Source organism: Limulus polyphemus, unplaced genomic scaffold (genome assembly GCF_000517525.1).
Source record: "Limulus polyphemus unplaced genomic scaffold, Limulus_polyphemus-2.1.2 Scaffold816, whole genome shotgun sequence".
Taxonomy (NCBI): domain Eukaryota; kingdom Metazoa; phylum Arthropoda; class Merostomata; order Xiphosura; family Limulidae; genus Limulus; species Limulus polyphemus.
The window spans coordinates 205,081-223,474 of NW_013666426.1; the positions used below are offsets into that span (position 1 = coordinate 205,081).

The window sequence follows — 18,394 nt, forward strand, 5'->3', positions numbered from 1 at the left end:
AAGCATTGGCTTTTTTTCTTTAAACTCTTTCAGCACGGGCTCTGGTTGACCTCGTAACCATTTTGTGCTTGGTGTAGTTTTCATGCTATAACTTTTAAATTAGTAAGCGAATGTTAACAAAATTCAGCATTTTATCAGTAAACATTACAATGTTTTCATATGCAAAATATAATTTTTTTTATTAAGTCTTAAGGTTTCTAAAGTAATGATTTTCTCATTTCTTTTTTTTTTGCATGTTGCCTATCTATCATGCAAAGTAACATTAATTTTATGATTAAAAATACTTTTATGCATCAGAATATTTTGAAATTTCACATTCAAAATGTTTATAATGTCCAAATAGTTATCAAATGTTTCTTAAGAAAAAACTATATTTTATCTCTTATTTTCAGTAATTAATCTCTATACGGGTTTGGTAGATTTGACCAATCTCGCAACACCATAAAAAATCAGGAAATAAATATAAATTATGCCCCTTTCATTGGTTGGTACAAAGTAACTTGTCTTGGCTGTGTTTTAGTATACTAGTATTTTGTAAAATACAGTCACATTTCAATTATTCTACATTATAAATGTATATATAGAGTATTGCTATTTTGAAATAAGTTCTTAAACTTATTTTTCTTACATCATAAAACAGTAAAAAGTTTGTTTTGAATTTCATGCAAAGCTACAAGAGGGCCATCTGCACTAGCTGTCCCTAATTTAGCAGTTTAAGACCATAGGTTTGTTTGTTTCCAATTAAGCACAAAGCTACACAATGGGCTATCTGTGCTCTGCCCACCACAGGTATCGGAACCCAGTTTCTAGCATTGTAAGTCTGCAGACATACCACTGTGCCACTGGGGGGCGTAAGACTATAGGGAAGGCAGCTAGTCATCACCACCCACTGCCAACTTTTGGGCTACTCTTTTACCAACGAATGGTGGGATTGACCTTCACATTATAATGCCCCCACAGCTGAATGGGCGAGCATGATTGGTGGGACCGGGAATCGAACCTGCGACCTTCAGATTGAGAGTCGAGCGCCCTAACCTATGCCGGGCCCGTAACTAAAGTAAAGCAAACAATTATCTCTTCTAGTTACGGCCTTTGTACTTGGTTGCTACTCAACGTAGGTTGCTTAGCCTTTAAAAAATTTACATGGAGGATATGAAACAAAATATTTTCTTTTAGGTTTTATGTATACATTTGAATAAATAAAAAATCATAAATTACTACATTAATACCATAGAATTCCACTATAATTTAACAAGTTTAGTAACTAAGATGTATTTTAGTCTAAAACAATATGAAATTTCGAGCAGACTAAAGACACACCTTACCTCGTTGAAGTATTGGTTCAAAAGAAGTGATGCCAAGACCATTAAAATGGCTAAGAAAGCCACTAGGGGAGGACATTCTGAGCTTTCGATTGGTTATTCATATCATATATCAAAGTAAGTATATATAAGGGAGCATTTCTAAAAATGGAAAGAGGTGGGCGGCGTGCCACTGTGTTTGATTTATTACATGAGCAATATCTTATCAAATTGAAAAGAGGTCCTTATTTTATAGCTTGTCAATATCGGCAATTTGAGTTTCTAATTTGTACAAAACTATAGACCCAGTATTTTGACTTCACAAACATCTAATTTGAACTAATGCTGCATTCAACATACCACATGACACACAGAAATCGATGTTTATCTGTTTTTTTTTATATTTGCCTTTAAATTAAGAAATTGAGTAATATATAGTACTAAAATTTTAATTATAATCTACAGTTTGATACCAAAGTTATTGACATAAATTCATTATATTGTAGTTCAATTAAATTTTACATGCGAGTCAACAAACGAGATGACATGGCCTTTCACCTGTGACCCGTCTCAAAAGGGTTAATACATCTGTGTTAATGAAAACAAACTTGTGTTAAGTAACAAAGTACAAAACATGAAACTTTTAAAGTTATTTTAAATACCTTTCTTAGTCTGCATTTGAAACTTTGTCTCCTACTATTTTTACAATTCCCCTGTGACTGTGTATTCTATTAAAATTACATTATATATAAATCACAACAATACAATCTTGATCAAAATATAATTCACCTGTTAGAAATGCTATTCATTACATAAATCTGCTTCATGAATTGTTTAACAGATAAATATCACTTTATATAATTAATTGGACAACAACTTCTCTCCAGATTTACAACTTGTAGTTACCTTGAGTTTACTATTGGCCTGCTGAAGTTGAGCTAGCTCATCCTTCAACCTCTTACACTCATCTTGCAACTTCTTTAATTCTTGATCAGTGTTACTCGCCTGTCAAAAGAAACAAGCGCAAAACTATCTTTAGGAAACTGTTAGAATGCAAACAATGAAACTATTTATACATTCTGGTTCCTATGACTGTACTACTGGATACAAAGACAGTTTTCAATGAATAACAAAATCTCATACTGACACTTCTCAGCTGATCAAGTTATGTATTCTATTGCCTGCCAGTTATTTATCAATATGAATGTGTTCTATTTAAAACGTATATCGAAATATTTTTTTACAGGACTAACACTCTTGTCTGTCAGTATAAAAATTAAACACTATTACAGAAGTATGTATCCAGTAAATGTTATTCATGCTTAGTCCTGTAATAACATGGAACTCATCATTTCTGTAATAGCACACTATTGGTTATCTTTTGCACCAAACAACTATCAACACACCAATATGTAGCTTGCATGCGATTAAGTTTCAATAAATTATGGTCAGGCAGTGCATGAATAACATTTGCAAACATTATTCTATTAAAAACATATATATATATATATATATATATTTAAGTAACATAATGAAGACCAGTTGTTTTATGATTAGTTAAACATGACAACAAAAGTATGCATGCTGATGTTGTGATGTAAAATAATGAAGAAGTAACAGCGTATTTTAAAAAAAAGAATGTAAGGATTTTTTTGTGGCATGTACCTCCTCAAGAAAACCTACTGAATATCAAATAACATCTATGTTATTAAGGTGAGCCAATCACAGAGACAGCTTGCCAACACATTACTAAAGATATAAGTAACTTAATTTTTTATTTGTAATTTAAATGCCAACATATCTCTGATAAAGGTTTACCATCTCAGCGAAAGCACTTAGGTCATTTGATCTTTTTATAATCATAATGTATCTGCTTTTGAAAACCTAAAAACCTTACTGCAAATAGCATGAATGATATTCAAGCTAATAAGCCTTCACAAAGCTCATGACAATTGAGAAAATTTAATGTTTACAATTTAAAAACTGTGCTCAGAGTAAAGACTTACTGTTTGATACTTAATCAGACAGATTTACCCACCATACAAAATAAACAATCAATACTTATGAGTCCCTGTGTGTATCTAATGCTATCCATTTTTGAAATGGATGGTTAAATGATCAGTGGAAGAGAACAAAAAATGCAGTTAGTGTTAAAATTTCTTTCAATAAAACCTTTGAAATATAATTCATGATAGTACATTAATACAATTAGTCACAATTTAATTACTGTACAAAACTATTTTTGCTATATAAATACTAAACAATAACCCAACAAGTCTAATGTATACTTTAAACTTTACAAAAACATGATTAGTGCTCATGAAAAATTAAACTCAATAATATATTGTGTACTTACAAAAAATAATTTATTTTATTACATTTTCAACATTACTTCTTAGATAGTCTCTCTAAAGGTTGCGTGCTTTGACAGATTTATAAGTCCATTACAAAACAACTTTCAATTTAATATTTTATATAATAACAAGCTGTAAAAATTCTATCACCCAAACTGTTTGATAAACAGATCATTGTATTATTAATTATAAATACCAGAAGCTGGTAATGCTCACACAACTGTATTATGGATAAGGATTAAACTAGTCAACTGATAGCTAAGTACATAATAGATGTGTTCTCAACTTTCTGAATACGGTAAATCCTTTTGAGATAAGAAAAATCCTCAAAGCTCCTGACAACCCAACTAAGTCTCTACACATGGTGGAATAAACTCAGTATAGATGTGGTGAAAATATCTAGAAGTTAGACTATATATTTTGGATTCTTAATGACCCTTCCAAAGCTCTTTGTTGACCCTGGTTTAAAGCTATATACTAGAGGGCTTTCTACTCTACACCAAAAAGATTTTCAACCTTCAGGCATATCTTTGAACATGATTGTAAGATAAGGACATGGTGACTTACCTTAGGGGAGGACTTAGGTACTGGGTCAGTGGGTGGTATAATCAATGGGGTTTTGTCTTCCACATGCTCTGTATTGGAATCTAGGTTATTCTGTAATTATACACAGCAATGTTTAGTACTTTAGGATATTTAGTAAATAGAATAGCTTTCCACATACACAGGTTTCCAATCATAAATAGCTTTCTTTCTTCTTCTTTTTTAAATGCAAATTGATGCTAACTACTAGGGTGTATATGTTTTGTAAGTTGTGTAAGTTATATTTTATTCCTTCTTCTAAAGTTACTTTCATCAACAGTATTGGTTAATGTTTAATATATCTATTTATACAACAAACATTATTTTGTACTGACAACTTAGTGTGAATGTAGAAATAACCTAAGTCTCCTAACAAGGCCAAACTACAAGATATTATTAGGATTACAGCTGAAAATATTACTAACAGCAAATGTACCCAACTGATGAAACAATACATTCTAATCATAAGTAAGAACAGTAAATTTACTTAGCTGTACTGTTCACCAGATTGATTTTTACATACAGCTGCAGACAAAAGTACTGGCACCCTAAGTTCAATATAATTAAAGAGAATGTGAAATACACATTGCAATTAAGCTGCATTTAAGTAAAAAAGGCAATGACTGCCAACACCTGTTGAAAGAGAACTTTGTAGTAACAATGCATATGATGGTCACAACTAAGGAGTTGGATTCATGCTTGATAAATACAAGTATAACGGAATACAACAAAGGAAATGTATACAGAGCAGTATCAGAGAAATATGGAGTACCAAAATCCACAATCAGAGAAATATTCTAGAAGGAACACAAAACAAATTCAACTGAAAAACTTAAACGAACCAGGCATCCAAGAAAATTACAGCAGGTAGGAGAATTATCTGAGCAGCTAAAAAAAAAATTTAGATAACAGCCGAGGACGTAGATTTAGAAGCATCAGTCATAATAGTGGATGAAAAAACCGTACAAAGACACCTGAACATAGAAGAGTTATATGCACACAGACCTTTCAGCACACCACTTTTAAAGAAAATTCATAAAACAAACCATCTAAAATTGACCAAGAGCTATGCACATTAATTTGAAGAATTCTTCCACAAAAATGGACCACATTATGTTTGGCAAAAAAAGGGGGGTGGAACCTTGTACCTACAGTTAAACATAGAGGTGGTTTGATCATGATATAAGAATGTTTTAATAGTGCAAGAACTGGAGACATTCATGTGATTGAAGAGCAAATAAATACAGCCATGTATCAAAACATTCTACAAAGTACAATGATGCCACCTACAGTACTTATATGTTGATTCACAAAAGGTTTATCTTCCAACATGACAATAACCCAAAGAATATGGCTAAATCAACTCAGGAATTCTTGAAGAAATCAAAAATAGAAGTTCTTGAATGGCCTTCACAGTCAATTAGAAATGCTTTGGACTAATCTGAAAAAAAGCTATAGCCAAACACTGTGTGTCTAATCTGTAAGAGCTGAAGGAAATACACAAGAAAGAATGAGCTAAGGTTTCTCCAAAAAAGATGTAATGAAATGTTTGGGGGTTGTCATAAATGTCTGAAAGCTGGAATAGAAGTGAAAGAAGGACACGTGAAATATTAAAGCAGGAATGTCAATACTTTTGTTTTGAACAAGTACTTTTAAATGAAGTATTTTTAAAAGTGTATTTTTAAAAAGTATATAGTGAGATACAAGTTTAAAAAACACACTTAATTTGTTACCTGTCTTTATGGGATAATAAGCTTAGGGTGCCAATACTTTTCTCCAGGACTGTATCTAAGCCATTGATAAACAGCTCAAGCAAACAAGATATAATGTTAAATATTCTAAGAAGACCAAAATTTCTAATAAAAATAGTATAATAAAAAAATTGGTGAAATGTATGGGAGTAATACAAACTGAAAAATAAAATAAAAATTCAATACAACATAATAACACAGATTATGTAAGGTAACTTTCAGAAATCAAATGATGTGTGGTGATATTGAGAATGTTCTTAAGTTTGATACAAAACTGTTCTTCTTTAACCTTATGTGTACGGCAGTGCCAAAGTACGTGTCACAGTCTTTTACAGAGTTGGATTCAAAACTTAATATTATATACATTTCAATTTCTTAATTTTAAAAGAAAAAATTAAAGAATTTTCACTCTTCTGTGTCACACGACACATTTGCTCTTCATACAATTCAAGCAAATTACTTGCATCACATCTGCTTGTCTGATGGAAATGTTTATAACCAATAGAAAGAGCACATTATGATGGCAGAAATCCTGAGGTAGTTAGTTTATATTGATAATTAAATATGGTAATTGAGAAGAAAAGCTCGATGTGTGTTGAGTAAAGTCATTGCTCCTAGCAATAAAAGAATTTGTATACCCTACTTAGAGCTAGTTAAGAAACCAGATTAATTACAGTAGTTTTGGAACATTCTATTCTAGTGCCAAGTCTATGTTTGTGTTGTAAAGTGAATATTTTAAAGCTACATGGCCAACACACAGTTTATAGAGTTAAGAAGAATAACTGAAATTGTAGAGAGCAAATAATGTAGCCTTTAGTTAAGAATCATTATTATTTGTGTTTCCCAATAGCTCATGCCCCAGGATGTAAAAAAATTGTTTGGGCTTGCCAGTGGCTGGGATATGTGAATGCAACAAAAAAATCACTCAACTGAACACATCTAATGAGACAATGCTTTTTTTAGTACAATAATTCACTCAAACAAATATAGGCCAGCTGCTGAATTTTAAAATCTGTCTGAATAAAATAAATGAGAGTTTGTAAACTCTTCTTGTGTTTGATACATACAAAAGTTTTTACACCAAACAGATACAAATGCAATTCAATATATCTGTGAAAGTTTTCATGAAACTGTCCAATCTGTTGTAATAAAACAATAATTCATACATGAATATTTGAAGATTATTCAAAGAATTAACCCTTTCTAGCACAGTATCTTTTTTTTTTCTAATGCAATCAATTGACATCATTATGTTTTAAAAAATTCTGTCTGACCTTTTGCATCAAATTATGTACATACTAAAACTATGAGTAAAACATTCAGATTAATACTTTTGTTTTGATGTAGATTTTATTAACATTTTTGTGGATAAAAACTGCTAACCTAATTTAGATTTTTGCTCCCTAACCCACATTGTAATTTTTATTTTGGGAAGTTACATTTTTTACCAATGCAGTTCAAACTTATCAGCATACAAAACAAGGCTGTAAATTTATGATATTTGTACATGATTGTTGCTAACTTGTAGCTTAAACAATTTGAAAACAGTGAATTTTTGAAGTTGGTAGTCAAACACTGTAAAATCAATTTACTGAATTTTCTTTGCAACTTCCATGCTTCTAAAGCTAACAGAATCAAGAATATATTTATAGAAAACAAGTTTTTTTTTATTTCTTGAAATCTATTTGCTGTATAGCTACCTTTCTGCCATATGTGGATTATATATTTAGTTATGTCAGAAGCTTTTTATGAACACACCCTTTTAAATAATCTAACTACATTACAATATTGTACTTTCTTATGTTTATTTATTTTGTGAAGTAAATACTTTGGCAGTTCCTTTTTACTTTACAAAAACTTCTGTTTCTAATTTGAAACTAATTGTATCTTACTGTTCACTTTGAGTATAAGCTTAGTGTGGTTCTTTTTGAAACAGCTATACATAATTTCTAAAAGAAATAGAGAGGTAAGTCTTATAAATGAGATAAGTAAGATAAATACTCTCTATTTAATGATATACAATACAGTTTATTGCAAAATTTCCTTCAACAAAATGAACTAAAATATATCATTATTAGGCTTTGGTTGTGTTTTGCTAATAAGCATGTATAACACTGGCTTTTAGGTCAATAGTTACAGACATATTATGCAATGGCTAAGTTTTTATCTCATCATAAATTGTAAATTCACGAAAAACTTAAATAAGATTAAAAAAATTCAATGGCATGCTTTATGTTTGAAGCATTTGTGTTTCAGATATAGTTTCATTTTCAAGTTAATTTTTATGAATGCAAGTGCAGAAGTATCAGAATTATGCTACTGGGCTGGAAAGGGTTAATGCAGTGAAAGAATTAGATGTGGGTTATGGAACTCACCGGAGGAGCTTTGTCTGGAGGAAGATCAAACACACATTTTAACTTGGAATCCATAAGGTTTTCCATGTTTGCATCTTTCCACTAAAGTAATTAGAAAAATATGTTTCTTAATTTCTAATTTATGGATTATATAAATAATAGCATTTTTGAAAATTTACAACTTAAACATATGAAACACTCTTAACAAAATTTCCAAAGGACACATAAAACAGAAAAAAAAATATTTGCATCATCATAAAAGGTCATCTATGAAATGAAAAGATAACTGATTCAAGTTTGGTCAAATTGACTGAGCTCATATAGTTGTTATTGTTTTTTAATGTCGCTCAAAGCTACACGAGGCCTATCTGCACTAGCCATCCCTAATTTAGCAGTGAAAGACTAGAGAGAAAGCAGCTGGTCATCACCACCCACCACCAACTCTTGGGCTACTCTTTCACCAACAAATAGTGGAATTGACCACCACTATTTAACACGCCACGGCTGAAAGAGTGAACATGTTTGGTGGGACAGGGATTCGAACCCGCAACCTTCTGAGCACATACAGATTATTAATATGGATGGAAACTGATTTAAAGCCTACCTCTATGCTCTTCCCTTTGGATTGTTCACCATTCCATTTAAGGAGTTCAAGCATTTCTGAAATTTTTGAAACCTCTAGCTTCAAAAACATTGTGATTGGTCAGTGGTCTGTCAACTGACCAGTTCAAAGGAGCCTAACATATTGATTTCAGTATAGCATATGCATCAAAAAAGACAGGGCAATCTCTCATTGACCCTACTAGAACTAGTAACTTGTCTACAGCCCCACCCCACCCAACAGTTTCCTCACTGGATTTTAACAAACTGGGTGGGTGGACAATTTTACAACAAAAACTTTGGAAGTCAATTCTCCTCCCTACATCTGGATATATTGAGTGTTCAGTAATAACTGTTAAACTTCATTCAATTAAGTCATTGTTCCCATTATATTTATACTGTTAATATTTCAATGTTATTTCCATTAGTGAAAGAATTAAATAATTTATCACAGGTCATTAAATTTCACAGTACAGTGGTTCAAAATGATAATGAATCTTAAGTAAACATTTCATAATTTTACATTAATCTAGGTACATGTGAAATTATATCAGTTACTGTCCTAAATAAGTTAAAACTATATGATAAAAAATTATGCAAGTTTTGATTTAGCAAGCTGACAAACCAATCTTCATATCATTGCTAACAAAAACATGATTTACAATGAAGATTTACTGACTGTGAACAGCTGGAAGTGATCATGAAACTTTTTCTAATTTATATATCTGCAAATTTGTACTACACTCTATTTTAATATAAACCTTCATGTTCTAAATTTCTGATAAGAAACTGCAAAAATTAGAACACTATGAAATTTTAAAATACTTTCAAACAAAAAGGAACATACCAGAGTTTCAAGGCTGACATTGCCATCAGGGGCAATCATTGTCTGAACCATGAACTTGTGTTTATTTTTTTCAGATGGATCATAATCAAATGGCTGAAGCATAACTATCAATAATTGTAAAAAATTTAAATAAATATCTTGCATGTAATTAATTTCTTTAATTACAAGACTTTTCTTGAATTATACACATTGTACAATCATGTCATGATGATACTGTAATAAGGTGTCATAGAATGTAAGATTGAACATTTCAAAGTGTTAAGAATTTTAAAAACAGCTTTGAGGCTAACTTTGTTTTGAAATAATTTTTGGATAAATTAACAATAATACTTTAAGTTTTTCATGGGAATTTAAAATAAAATTTTGGTTTCATGTTAAATAATAAAAAATGTATGCCAATGAAACTTTGCACAACAAAGTTAAAAAAAAATACATCCATTTGTTCCAGATTACAGTAACCCTAATAAAACATTCAGTTGTTCTATTATCTAAATGTTACAACACCTTTGTGGAAAGATTTTAAAAATGACTACACAATAAATAAATTTAAAATAAAAAGTTCGGGAAACACATATTTATAATCTGTAAAGAAAACACAGATGTAATGAAATAATATGAGATCTCCTCCAATTTTTAGGCATTTTTTTCTTTATTTATTATGTATAATAAGTGAACTCACCATGAAATAAATTTTAGTATTACCTCAAACACATTAAAAAATGAGTTAGATAATGAATATAAACCAATACTAAAGATTATTTTTTAGTTAATATAAATAATGCCTCTAACACAGTTAGATGTTCTGTAACAAAATCATGTCAGAAATGCCAATTTTGCAGATCTTATCTGTGCATTATATCTTTTAATCTTATGATAGATAAATATTTTATAAATTTCTGAAGATGTAAATGTAACTTATTAAATATCTTAAGATAAGACAAATAAACATATCTTTATATATGTATAAGATAATTTTTTATGAAGATACAGAATATTTTTTATGAATGTAAATTTAAATATTTAATGATTTATTATCAGCAATCAACTTGAGTACTACACTATGTTTAGATTCCAATATTTAATGTTGGTAATAGTCTATCTAAATTTATTACCATTAAGATAATGTGTTTAGAAAATTAAGTATATTTACAGAGAAAATTATCTTTAATCTCCAGCTTTAAACTATGTGAATGAGACCTTGGATAGGAAATATGAATATAATTAGAAAAGGGTGACTCAATTAATTAATCAACTATCTATGAGCAGGAACTACATGGATTAGTGTCACATAAACTATATTATTAATCGAAATTAAAAATAAATTGATTAATGTCATGAGTATAATCAACATATCTAAATTAGTGTTTTCCATTATTATCATTTTTGATTATTCCAACTGATTAGTCAAAATTATGATCAAATCAACTGTCATGAAACTAATCAGTTAATCAAAGTTAGCTGTTTCAATTATTACAGTTTTAGATTACTCCAACAATCAATTAATTGAAATTACAGATAAATCAAGTGTCACAAAAAAAAATTAATTAACTGAAATTAAGATTTCCAATTATTATTATTTTTGGTTATTCCAACTATACAAGTAATCAAAATTTTGCCATTATGCTTGTTGATAAACACAAAACTACATAATGGGCTATCTGTGGTTTACCCACAAAGAGTACTGAAACCAGACTTTGTGTTAAAATTTTTTTTATTTAACCTTGTTTATCTTTGGGCCAGCATGGCCTTGTGATTCAGGAGGAGGGAGAGTATGATTCATAATTACAGGGTCTTGAGTTCAATTCCCATTGCCACCAAAATTGCTAGCCCTGTTTCTGTTACAGCAAAGCCACTAAGATTATCTACCACTGTCACTAATTATATTCTTGCTGACTAGAGGGAAAGCAACTGGCTGTTTGCACCCATTGCTAACTCTTGGACTACTTTAGCATTAAAGTGTAAATTTGCTGGGTTTTTTTTTACATTGGGTTATGTTTTTAATTCCTACTCTTTCACTCTTATTTTTAATTTCTTAGAAATACATTTTTAAAACTACTTTCTTTGCATAAATTTCATAACTGAATTTAATCTCTATATGTTGCCAAAATAAGATAAATTTTGGAAACTATAATTTGATTTCACAATATTTCTTTTGTAATCAATTTTGATTTTGATTTTTCTATTTGCTTATTTAGTAGGTGAAAGTGACATCAATAAGGCAAATGTTCCTATGTCACCTGTTCTTTCTAATATTATAATGCTACATTTTACATGGTTTAAAAAAAAGCAATTACAAATAACAATAAAATCTAAATTGTCTGTCCTTCATTAAAAAAATAAGTGGATTATTACCTGCTACATGCAGAGTTTGTTTTGGTTCTATAAATCCACTGTTTGGTCGCACACAGTATCTCTTTGGAGCTGTTGTTTTTACTTTGAAGCATACTCGGTGTTCTGATGGGTTGTACAGCTTTAAATGTGAAGTGACAACATCTGTGAAAGGTCCTGTGACAAAAAAAAATCATTTTTCATAAAAGAACTTCATTTTTCTAATCTTGGGCTTCAAACGACCTATTTTTTTCAAAACTTCCTAAAGTAAAAATTAAGCATACAGTATCAACTTTATTTGAAAATATGGTATTATGGATCAGAAAAATTTATTAGATCTTACAGGAAATATTAATGGAGAGGAAAAATGGAAAATATATAACTAGTCTGAGTTCCACGTTAGCTAAAAACTACCTACTCACTAGTGAACTGAGATAGTTGATAGCTATTTGTTAGATCCCTTCAAAATATTGCTATAATAAGTAATTATACAACCACTAGCAGTCAATTGTATTTTTATAGAATGGATCAGAATTATTTTTCAAGTACAAACTCTTAGGTCATTGCTCTGTTATCTCTTGACCAATTTGAGATCTAAATACATTTTTGGACTGAGGAGGTCAAACCCTTTTGACTGATGTATTTAACCAAGCCCAAAGTCTCATAGCTTAACCCATTAACTGCTGCAGGAGCAGCTCAGTTGCTGTTTTGTGACTCACAGATAAAACTTAGTTGCCATCAATCACAATAAAATGGTATTTATCATCATTCGCATAGAGTTATAGTTATATATATGTGCGATTGACGGAAATATCCGTCATCCGCAGTTAATGGATTAATTTACTCTAATCCTGCCTTAAAGTATTTCAATTTGAAGATAGGCTGGTAGAGATCCGGATGAGTAATAAAATCAAATCGGATATACACGCATCACATGCTTGCTATTGCACAAAAATATAGCTAATAAAAAACCAAAACGGACTCATAGATTAATTTACTCTAACCCTGCCTAAAAGAATTAAGTACCACAGCTATTGAGGATTAAATCTTATTTCCTAGTGCATTACAATTACACTAATACTGTACCACCAAAAATGTCATGTTTTGTGGTGTTCTAGTGGACCAAAACACTAAGTATGCTCTCAAAGTTGTATACAGTTGTATACAATGAAATATTTGTTTAATTTTAAAAAATCTACCTAAAATATTTTTTTGCGCCAATAACAAAATTACCAGTGATCAGAGCAAATAGAGTGAAATAATGAAAGAAAATTACAGATAAAAAGAAAATATTATCTACTGCCTAAGTATCCAATTTTATGAGTTTTGATACTGCTTGAATCAATTAAATAATGTCAATGTATGGAATTACAAATCCAATAAACAATCAAGATGTTAGGTTTTAATCAGTTTCACTAATTCTGTAAGAGAATAGGTGTGATGCCCTCTGACAGTATTGACATATTCCTTTTATAAAAAAAAATTAATTCAAGAAATATGAAATGGAATACAGTGCAAGAAACTTATATTAATTATATTACAGGTAATAAATAATTTATAACTGAATATACCTCAAAATAGTAAATACTAGTTATTAATAACTACTGACTAAAGAAAACTAACTAGATAGATCACAAATTTAAAACAATAAGTAAATTATTAAAGTTTATATTGAGTACCTTTAATACACAAGTTTCTATTACCAACATTACATTTCACAACTCACACAGACCACCCATAACAAAACTGGCCAAAACCCAAACAATTTTGCACATCTGAATCAGGTCTCTTCTAGTTCTCATGCATTTGTGAGAATTAAGCTGATGTTTCAATCTAGCAGCTTACCTCCAAAATGTTAGGGATCTTATAAAACTGCATAAAGTAATCCAGATGAAGCATCACTAGTCTTATATAAAATTACAATAGCCTTATTGCTTTTAATTTCAAAATTCCCATAAAAACAGCCAATAATTCATATTTGCTCCCTTCACCACAGTTAAACACTCAGCAGGAGACTTTCTGAGTTATATCAACAGTTGTACCTAAATCCTCCTGTTTTTACCATAACACAAATTCTCCTCTCATACAATAAGTAGGTCCTTTCCAAACCTCCAAGTCCCAAGTGTATAACTTCACACTTATCAGTATTAAAACTCACTCTCCACCTTCTGGCTCAATTATTAAGACAATCAAAGTACTGGTGAATAGCACAAACATTTTCATTAAAATCACATCTTCCCAGCATCTTAATATAATCAGCAAATTTGAAAACATCACTAAGAAGATATCCAAATTCTAAATCTGTCTTTTTTTTCTCCACATTAACGCATTTTTTTTAAAACAAGAACAATCTTTCCAGATTTCTATAACATGGTCAAGTTGTTATATACATGACATTCATAATTAATTATTGAACAAGTGTGTGTGTGTATTCAAAAAATATAAATCCAATTTAACCAAAATTTAAAGTTCCCAAAAAGTAACTTTACATTCTTGATATTTAAATTGAGTTGCATCTTAATCATAATTTACAGTCCTTTCATCATATTATTCTATTTTCAGCCATTTTTTTTTCATTCATCTAGATATATTTATGATACCCCAGTCATCACTTCAAGAGTTATTTGATATATTTAACAGTATGTTTAACTTTAAGGTAATATCCTTCCAAACCTGCTGGTATTGGACTGCAATAAGAAAAACAGTTGTATCAGTATCACTAAGTTCTCTTCACCTCACTTTACACTAAAGTCTAAACTGTGTTTAGCAAGCACCAGCAATTGGTGTATCAAAACTACACTACTTTATATTCTAATGTAATACTGGTGGTATTTTGAAAGTGTTATTACTTTCAAATTAAACTAAAGAAATCAAATCTCAATACACAGGTCTTATGACATTATGAATACGACCACCTCTCGGAAGGATGCGGCTTTTAAATTCAATTAGTCTTAACACTTAGCGTACTCAACCAAATTTGTGTGAAAATATTATACACAGCGCCTTATAGTAATATTCAAATTGATGTATTATAACTTACGTATAAAAATGGTGTTAGTTTTTGCACTAAAAGTTACATGTCTACTATTTTTTAGTAGTACTTGTAGCTAGGTTATTGCAGTTTACCTTTAAAATGCAACTCTGAATTAGGTTCCAGATGCAAAACTTGCTCTAATTTAGGCATTACGCATAAAATACTTTATAGATAATTAAACCAACTAATAAGCAAATGCTTTAAAATGAATATTTAAAGAAACAAGACCATAAAATATTGCAGCTTTCCTTATAATTAATATTATCCTATATAAATTACGAGCCAAACTCCTACGAATCCTACTCCTACTCCCGTACAATTATCCTCTATCAACGTTTATCGAAATTGCGCATGCGCCGTTCTTTCTTGAAAATAATATGTTCATTATTCAATGAAAAATGTGTGTTTGTCTTATGATTATTGTGGTATAACACCGCCTTGTACTGACCAAACGTAATTTGATTATAAGTTATTTGCGTGACATTCGCTTGGTTGCTTTTGTGAGTAATTTTATTGAATTGCACGCATGTAGTGAAAAAGAAACAAGCTACTTGCCACATCACAGTTTGTATTTGTTTTATCATTGGTTAAAGATGATTCGATAACGAAGAGTATGTCCTCCGGTGGGACAGCAGTAAGTCTTGGGATTTACAATGCTAAAATCAGGGATTTCGATTCCTCTCGATGGACACAGCAGACAGCCCGATGTGGCGTTGCTATAAGAAAACACATACAAACGAAGACTATAATATTCGATACGACTAGAGTTGGGCACCACTGTACACAAGGAAGTTCTGTAATTTTAGCAGATTGAAAACTACAACTTTCATGTTTATGTGTATTTGAACGATGAAAAAATGAACTATATAAGTTTTCTTAATGCAGTACACTTCTTTGATATCTGGGTAAATATAATACTACGGTCTGTTGTCGGTCATGTAACTACTTCGCAGGACGTGGATGGACCTTCACCAAAATTGATATGGAGGTGCAATAGATCTATGTGGGGGTACATACATATTTTCAGTTTTGCGGTTTTTATGGGCGTTTTCGGGTTTTTACTACTACTTCGCTCCCTGTAGATGGATCTTCACCAAATTTGCCATGAAGGAGATACATGCAAGTTTCACATTTTATGTTTTGCAGTTATTATGGGCGTTTTTATAATTACATGTAAGGGAAGCAACTATTAATGTCCCAAGATAACCAACTCCCAAGGTGGTTAGTGCGCTCGACTCGCAATCTGACCCTCGCGGGTTCGAATCTCCGTCCCACCAAACATGTTTGCCCTTTCAGCCGTGGGAGCGTTATTAAGTTACCATTAATCCCACTATTCATTGGTAAAAGAGTAGCCCAAGAATTGGCAGTGGGTGGTGATGTCTAGCTGCCTTCCCTCTAGTCTTTCACTGCTAAATTAGGGACGGTAACGCAGGTAGCCCTCGTGTAGCTTTGCGCGAAATTCAAACCAAACCTAAGATAACCTTTCATTAATCATTAATTTACATAACTTCCGTGCAGGGGACGAGTACTTCAGTTTAGAACAGACTATTTAAGGAAATAAATAAATACACACAACAACACAAGGGCCAATATTTTAATCTGCCGCAGAGTTTTCAGTACAAATAAATTAGTTTTGGGACAATAAAAAGAGTATTATTTGTTTTGGTTAAAAACAAAGCTACACAATGGGCTATCTGTGCTGCGCCCACCACGAGTATCGAAACTTGTTTTTAGGTTTAAGTCCACCTACATATTGCTGAGCCACTGGAGAGGCAATAAGGTATTAAGCGTCAATAGTTTGTTAGATTAGCTAATACACGATCTTAACCAGACTCAATCATTCTAACGTTCTTGTGAATTTAATTAACGTTAGAGATCTACTGAACAAGTCCTTTAAAGAGGAGACTCGTTCAAGATATGGAATCAGGGAGTAACAGTAAAAGTGCTTATTAACTCAGACTTTGCTCAATGAAATAAAGAATCTGAACAAAACGAGATAAATCGTGGTATATTCCTAAACTACATTTTTCATGTCTTCTATACCTTAGGCTTGTCCCATCCTGACAATTAACTTTAAAATTGCGCTGGTCGAGAATTGCATTAACCCTTTCTGGTTTCCAAACACATCTCACAGATGCCACAACCCTTAAGCAAAGATAGAAAAATTCGATGTATAATTACCCTTTAACTATGGGATACATAAATTAATACAAACCCTTTAACAAAGAAATAGCAATATTTAATCAAAATCTAAAGGTGTGGCGATACAGCGATACGATATGAGAGTAAGCCTATTCCGTTTAATGTCATATGTTTGGAGACGCTCACAAATTCTGGTATGAAACCATCCAACCTCTAGCGTCATTTTGAAACAAAGCATAAAGAATACCATGCGTAACCTATTGAATTTTCGAAGAAAAGTGGAAGGTCATTCAAGCCTCGCAGAAAGTAATGCGCAGTGTGGCAGGGGATGATAATGTCAAATCCGCTGAAGCCTCGTTTATTGTTTGTTTTGAATTTCGCGCAAAGCTACACGAGAGCTATCTGCGCAAACCGTCCCTAATTTAGCAGTGTAAGACTAGAGGGAAGGCAGCTAGTCATCATCACCCACCGCCAACTCTTGGGCTACTCTTTTACCAACGAATAGTGGGATTAACCGTCACATTATAACGCCCCCACGGCTGAAAAGGCGAGCATGTTTAGTGTGACGGGGAGCCTCGTTTACGGTATAATATTTAATTGCAAAGGCCGGAGCTGCTTAACTAATTGGCGAGACACTTATCAAACCTGCTGCCAAAGAAATGGTGAAAGTGATGATCGGGGACAATTCAAGCAAATCGGTTGATAAGTGCCTCTGTCAAATAAGACAGCTCGCCGTAGAATTATAAATATGGTTGAAAACATAAGCAGCAGTTATTATCCTGAGTACGACAAGTTGATATTATGCACTGCAAGCTGATGAATCCACCGATATTGTGAACTCAGCTAATCTTTTGGTGTTTGTAAGATATGATCTGAATAAAGAAGTTTATAAAGATATTTTGTTCTGCCAACCTTTGCCAATTCGTACAACTAGATAAGCTTATTTTTAAACTTATTGACTACTTCATGACAAACAATAACATAAACTGGAAGCGATGCATTACTTATATCTTATTATGAACATTCACTACCTGACCAAAAATTTCATTGTACAAACTTGTCTGTCATGAATATCAATAAAAATAACACTATTTTACAAAC

General features: G+C 31.4%; 1 protein-coding gene across 1 annotated transcript in view; it reads right to left on the reverse strand.

The window, feature by feature from the left end:
* The window catches only part of LOC106460691 (vesicle-associated membrane protein-associated protein A-like), a 19,336-nt gene extending 3,905 nt beyond the window's left edge, over window positions 1-15,431 (reverse strand). Inside the window, exons 1-6 of the mRNA XM_013920423.2 lie at window positions 15,244-15,431; window positions 12,142-12,294; window positions 9,790-9,893; window positions 8,364-8,444; window positions 4,223-4,312; window positions 2,208-2,306 (exon numbers count right to left, since the gene is read on the reverse strand). Of these exons, the coding sequence (XP_013775877.1) occupies window positions 2,208-2,306; window positions 4,223-4,312; window positions 8,364-8,444; window positions 9,790-9,893; window positions 12,142-12,294; window positions 15,244-15,301 (585 nt within the window). The 5' untranslated portion in view covers window positions 15,302-15,431. The remainder of the gene's footprint in view (window positions 1-2,207; window positions 2,307-4,222; window positions 4,313-8,363; window positions 8,445-9,789; window positions 9,894-12,141; window positions 12,295-15,243) is intronic.
* Window positions 15,432-18,394: the final 2,963 nt, after the last annotated feature.